This window comes from Austrofundulus limnaeus, unplaced genomic scaffold (assembly GCF_001266775.1).
Source record: "Austrofundulus limnaeus strain Quisiro unplaced genomic scaffold, Austrofundulus_limnaeus-1.0 Scaffold414, whole genome shotgun sequence".
NCBI classification, from domain to species: Eukaryota; Metazoa; Chordata; class Actinopteri; order Cyprinodontiformes; family Rivulidae; genus Austrofundulus; species Austrofundulus limnaeus.
In genome coordinates, this window is record NW_013952816.1 from 125,370 (window position 1) to 132,444 (window position 7,075).

Consider the following 7,075-nt stretch of genomic DNA (forward strand, 5'->3'; position numbering starts at 1 on the left):
TGAAGGCATAGTAATCTTAGTATAGGTGGTGATAGGAGTCTTTAAACACTCATCCACTTGATGGCAGTGTCTGCACCTTTACTTGTGCCTATCTGTATTGACGAAGAAGTGATTGTATGTTAGCAGGTGTGGAACAAATTAAACAGCACTGAGTCTGTCAGGTGTCATTTTAAAATTTTAGTTTTAACTTTCAGAGCACTTCATGGTCAGGCCCCCAAATACATCCTGGACCTTCTGAAGCCTCTCTGTCCATCCAGGACTCTGAGGTCTTCTAATCAAATGCTGCTGGTGGTCCCTCGAAACCATTATAAAACCAGTGGAGACAAAGCTTTTCAGGTGGTGGCCCCGAGGCTCTGGAACGCTCTCCCTCTGTCCCTTCGCTGCTCAGATTCTACTGACTCTTTGAAGAAACATCTTAAGACATTTTTATTCAGACAGGCTTTTAGTTAAGTGTTTTTTATTGTGTTTTAATTGTTGTTTTTATATCTGTGATCTGTTTTATTGTTTTTAATTATTTTTTGCTTTCTGTGAAGCACTTTGTGATGTTTGTGTCTGTGAAAGGTGCTATAGAAATAAAGTTTACTTACTTACTTGCTTACTTACTTACTGTCAAAGACGTTTCTTCTGGAATTTCACTAAAACATAGCAGTGTATTTAAACTTTTGACTTTGAAGAAAGTATTAAAAATTGCCTTAAAAATTAGCTTTGTCATTATTCTGGCAGCCAATAGAAACCTTTTGGTAATCCTAAATGACATAAAACAGAAAAATGTATTCCGATTCTGATTTCTCTTCAGACAGTGTGGAAAAAATGCATATGTCGTTTTATATAGTGTATGTAAACTTCTGGTTTTATCTATATTCACTTCAGTCCAGTCAGGACGGAGAGGAGCATATTTTTGTGACACTCTTGAAGCCTGAATACATCTTTTTTTGCCAAACATGTCTTCATCATTATATGAACAATAAAGATGGTCATTGTGTGTTAAATTTTACTGGTGTGAATTCATAAAAACAGACTTTGTTGATAAGGTTTGGACAATTAAAAACTTGTCTGATAAGGTCTGTCTTTTGTACTATGGCTGTGTCAGTTTTGAAACAAAATTAAAAATGTTCTAAAAACCTAAAATTGTCATAATAAGAGAAAATATATTAGGGACAGATCATTGTGGTTAATGATGTCTTCACAATTTTGTTTCTACAGTTTCAGCTACAGTATTCACAGTGGGTCTCATGGACCCTTTCTTTCTTAACTTTTGACAGCAGGGTAAAGCTCGCAGCACCTCTTTAGGCCCCTTGGTCATGAATAGATATAGAAAGGGATCCACCAGAGGACTGAGGTAGAGCAGCATATGAGACACTAGTCCCAGGTAGCGCACCTCTTCTTTAAAGGACAGCGCTTCCAAGAGCAGACTGAGGATAAAGGGAGCATAGAGGAAAGTGTAGTTGGCCCAGATAGCACCGATCCCCCACACCGTCCTCCTCCTTTCTGGGCTTGGAGGGTTGGATTGGGAGCAGTGGAGGGCCCTCCAAGCGTCCACGGCAAAAAAGAGGAGAAAGGGGAAAGGAGCGAGCAAAGCTGCGGAAAACCAGAGTTCGTAACGCAGCACGGCGAGGGTGACCAGGCCGAACGGAGCAGCCCATGCCAGCAGGGTCACTGCAGGCGACTGTCTGACACTGGTGAAGCAGGCGAGACACTGTGGGTACGCCACCAGAAGATGGCGCTCCTGAGCTATGAACAGCATGAGGGTAATGTTGGACACGATGCCAAAATAAAAGATGATATCGGTGCCACTGGACGAGAAGACTGTGTAGTTTTCTGTGTTCTGATCCACACTGGGACGGCCAAAGAAACTGATGACGTCACTCACAAGCAGGAACATGACGTGCATGGGGATTTTACCATCTCCTAAACAAACAACACGGGGAGAATTACTGAAACAGCAATCCTTAACTACTTCAACACATTTCATATTAAATGGTATAAAAACATACAAATCATATATGATTTTACTTACTTGGATTTTCATTTCCTATCAGGCATAATAGTGGCTATAACAGTCATATATTTCAGATTCTGTGCTAAAGTCTGGACGTAGAAAATGAGCCACAATTCATACTGAGTACTAACAGTGAGATGCTAATTAGAAAATTTTCTATTTATTACTTAAGTCAAAACACTGAAAACACCTGTTTAAAACATTTTTTTAATTTTTATCTCACTGTTATAACTAAGATCAGTCCAAACTTTATTTTGAAATGTGTCATAGGCCTGAAATATGTGATTTATGAACAAACATATAATTGTATAGTATACTATACAATTATATGTTTGTTCATAAATCACATTTTTTACATTTTTACACTTTTTTAAAAGCCAAACACAAAACAAAATGTTTAGTTCTGAAACTCAAAATGTCCTAACTTTGTTTTTATATATAAACATAGTATTTGCTCCTAAAACTTTGTCATAAATCAGTAAGTAGAACATTTTATTTCTGCACATCTGTTGAGATTTTGACAAAACACAGAGTGAGACAACTTTTGACATAAAAATCCTGATTTGCAGATTTAAAATCACTTCTAGTTCAAATTTCGATGGATAGATTTGATATATAAAAGTAAATGATATAAATACATAAAATCAGTTATAAAACATGTATTTTTGTGATCCTGCATACATGTAAAATAGCAATAAGGCAAACCTTTAGAGAGATTTTTGAGGGTGTACATAGCCAGTCCAATGGCGGGCAGCCCGATGCAGAATGTTAACCAGCTGATAACGTGGGCCATCTGAGCACTGGGAGATGTGGTGTTGCTGCCTGTGGAGCTTCCAGTGATGTTGATGAAGCCAAGGATTGACACTACAGCGTTGTCAGCCATGTGAGGTCACACAGATTTTCAACAACTACATCGTCTGGAGAAGTCTCTCAATTGACGTGTGTACAGCAGGTAGCCATCACTGGCTCCTACAAAAAAAAATAAAAGTTATTTGTAAAGTTGTGATGTTTTAGTTTAACATTATGCAACTCTATTTCAGTTCTCCAGAAGTTTTGCAAACTCATTCAAGTTATGGTATAGAAGTTATATGCTAATTTGCTCATACAGTCTGAATAAGTTGGGATGTCTCGTAAGTAAAACTGCCCCCTGACGACTCTATCTGGAGGTACTGGGTCGGAATATTGTTGTTTCTTGTCTCGGCATTCTCTGGCTTTTCACTGGTCCCTGTGGTCGGCCTGGGATGAAGGGCAATCAGCTTCTCATTTCCCTGCCTCCATGGGTGTAGGGTAAATCATCACAATTTTTGGCTGGTATCTCAGGCTCTTCGGATGGATAATGACTCATGTCCTGTCTGTGTGAAGATGGCCCTGATCAATACTACAAGTTTTAAACATGAAACAATGAACTGTGACACCATTAAAAACTGACCTGGACTTCACTGTACTTAATTTTTAGGCCAATTTCAGAGCAACCAATCCAGTCCAAGGTCTTGGATTGACTACTGTCACTCAACTACAACTCAAACCTAGCTGACTCAGCAGCTTTTTAAGATTGTTAATGATGTTCTGCTAGCCATGGACCCTGTCAATGTGTTGTTTTGAAGCTGTTGGACTTAACAGATCCTCCTGTTCCTGGATAACTGGGAGGGCATTCAAAGTGCTCTACAGTGGTTAAGATCAGTGTTTTTCAAAGTGGGGCCCAAGATTTTTCCTGGATTGGCCAGGCAGGTGCATAGATGGGTGACACAGTAAAATTTCTGAATACACTGCAGTCTTAGATTGAACAGAATGCCAAAATTTGAATAACAACACTTTTTCTTTACCCAAACATAACACAAGGATATGTTTTGCATGCTAGACTGATGTAGTCAGTTCAAAATCTGGGACATCCAGAACACAATTACAAATTTGGATACATCACCATCTCAATACACCAAAGCCAGTCCGCCTGTGTTTTCAATATAAGGATTACATTAAAGTAGAATTACAAGAGTTTCTGCATAAAAATTACAACATATCAAGGATTATGACAGCTGGTGTAAAGTAACGAAATAAAAATACTTTGATACTGTACTTAAGTGGAAATTATGGTTATCTGTACTTCACTTGACTTAGTATATTTCAAATGACTTTTGTTATTCATCGTCAAACTGGTCTTGGATTAAGCTCCTGAGTCAGGGCTATTCAACTAAACTGCTCTGGGGGCCACAGTTATACTGCAGGCCAACAGCTTAGGGGCTGGACATCCAGCAACTCCTTCTATTTTCACACAATTATTTGTACTTTCTACTCCTTGCCTTTTTAACACAGGTAAGAAGTAGAAAAACCATTCATCCATTAACAACTACTTGTTCCTTTCAGAGTCACTGGTGCACAGATCCAACATAGGGACAAACCACCATTCATTTTCTCACCTGGGGACATTTTAGAGTTTCCATTTAGCCTAACACTCACGTTTTTGGTCTGTGGGAGAAAACCCACACATGCACAGAAAGAATATGCGCACTCTAGCCAGAAAGGTCCCGGGCCAAGATTCAGTCCGGCAACTCAAGGCATGGAAAAGTTTGGGAATCCCTCGTTTAGATCATATTCAACAGAGAGGAGCTTTTGGGTTTGAGTTTGAGTTGTTGAATCCTCTTTAGGACCTCTTACATGTGGTGTGCCTCAAGATTCTATATTTGGCTCTCTTCTCTTTTCCTTACTTCCTCTTAGGTCTAATTTCTGCAATGGTATCACTTTCCATTTTTTGCTGATAACAGTCTACATTGCCATTAAAACAAGAAAAACAATTGCAATCCAGCTCCTGAAATGCATTGCAGAGATCAAGGCTTGGATGTCAATGAACTTTTTACACTTGACAATTTACTGTTGTTCAGGTCCAGGAATGCTTCTAAAGTCTGTGTTGATCTGGATCCTTGAACACAATATCTGATTCAGACAGCGACAAACTGGGTTTGAAACTGAACAACGAGCTAAATGTTGATGTTAAGATTAAATAAATAAAGTCCAGCTTTTATTATGTGAGACAGCCAAATCAAATCATTCATTTCACAACATCACAGAGAATTTAATTCATGCTATTTTCTTCACCTAAATTACTGCAAGGTACTTTATCTCAGGCTGAGCCAGCTGTTATTTGACTTCAGCTGGTTACAAGAGCACATTATGCCTATTTTAACATCACTACATTGCTTTCCAGTTTGTTTTTGAATTGAATTGAATTGAATGTTTCTGGTGTGTTTGTAAATGTCTCAGGCCTTACATTTCCTCACACTCTCTCAGGCCAGATCAGTTACTGTTGGTGGTCACGAAGTCAAAAAGTAGGTTGAGAGCTGATTGGGCATTTACAAGCCCTGGCAAAAAGTATGGAATCACCAGCATTGGATGAGCTCTCATTCAGACATTTCATTCTGTAAAACAAACTCAGATCAAAAACATGATACAACTAGAAGCACTTGGAGAGTGCAAGTCTCCACCAAGACCAATTTCCCCCATCCTGTAATGGAGTTAATGTGCAAAAGCAGAGATGGAAACACATTTGCCGAATAAGTTCTGATGTAGCGAACATTTAAGCAGGCAGTATGCATGGGATTTCTTCCTGGTGGAGTCCAATGTGAAATTTAAAAGTCAGACTCATCACCAGACATTATTCATGGTCAAACTGGTTTCGGATTAAGCTCCTAAGTCAGGGCTATTCATTAAACTGCTCCAGGGGCCACAGTTACTGCAGGTCAACAGCTTAGAGGCTGGACATCCAGCAATTTAATTTACTTTGTAAATAAACCAAGTATTACAAAGATCTTAATAGTTTATTTTGCTGCATTTAATCATGATTACAACATACAGAATCCTATAAAAGTAGTGATAAATAAACAATATCAAAAACAAAAAGAACACATTATACCCCCTATTTGACACACATATTTTGACATCTCTGTCTTGCCAAATTTTTAACCAATTTTATTTTCACTTTCATAGTTTTATCTTCAAATGCTTGTCATTTTAACTGTCTTTAGTGTGCATATAAATGTTTTTATGAGCTTGTAGTCAAGATTCTGACAGTTCTGTAGTTACCAAATATGTCTATGTGTAACTAAAAGAACTTAAAGTAATTAAAGTAGAAAACTGGGGGTTTGAGCTCCAGAGATGGCGGCCGCCAGTTGAATAGCCCTGTCCTAAGTTTTCATCAGTCACATTCCACTGTGTAAAACATCTGTTTTATCCCCTTTTATGAGTTTGTAATGGTCTGACTGTTTTTATGAAGTGCTTCCTGGTACAGTCGGCTCATGAAGGGTTTTTTTTTTCTTTTGAAGCTAGATGCTAAATACAGCGTGTGCGCTTTCAGCAATTAAAACATTACCTCCTCCCCCTTGGCGCACACATTCACACACTGTCTGGTCTAGAAACTAACTCGCTAGCTTCCAAAATGCCGAAATGAATCTGTTCTCCTCCCGTGTCCAAACTTTGAGGCCCAGCCAGAAGCTCTCTGTTTACAAGCCTAGTACCGAGAAACTGTTTTGATTGTTTTTTTTGTTTGTTTGTTTGTTTTTTTGTTTGTTTGTTTTTGGAAAATGTGGTATGTTTGAGGAAATGGTAAAATGGGTTTCATGGTGCAGTCACGCACTTCCTGGTCACAAAACCTTCTCTAATTGTCCACCAAATGTGTAAAAATGTGCACATTATGGCAAAAAAATTATTTATCATTAAATCTGGTTTTATTTGGAAGTAAATACAATTGCTGTTCAATCCAGTTCAAATGAACACTGAAAGCTCTCACTGTTTTTTTACTGAAGCCCTGCCAATGCATCACAGCTTTCGAGCTCAGAGGGTTAAAAGAAATAAAAAAAAAATCCTGTATCTGCATCGTGATCTGGAACCTCACCAAAATTTAAAGGTGTGTTACTTTGGCTAATCCCCACATGTGGTAAAAATGCCATGCCAATCCGTCCACAGGTTCTTTAGTAATTTTGTCCACAGACAGAACAGAACGACAGACAGACAGACAGACAGACAGACAGACAGACAGACAGACAGACAGACAGACAGACAGACAGACAGACAGACAGACAGACAGAC

General features: G+C 38.6%; 1 protein-coding gene across 1 annotated transcript; it reads right to left on the reverse strand.

Moving 5' to 3' along the window:
- Positions 1–541: 541 nt before the first annotated feature.
- Positions 542–5,396, reverse strand: LOC106528953 (uncharacterized). Its single transcript, XM_014024245.1, has 2 exons — positions 2,705–5,396; positions 542–1,908 (listed from the first exon to the last, which is right to left on the reverse strand). Exons 1-2 carry the CDS (start codon positions 2,880–2,882, stop codon positions 1,184–1,186), a joined length of 903 nt encoding a protein of 300 aa, XP_013879699.1. The 5' UTR covers positions 2,883–5,396; the 3' UTR covers positions 542–1,183.
- Positions 5,397–7,075: the final 1,679 nt, after the last annotated feature.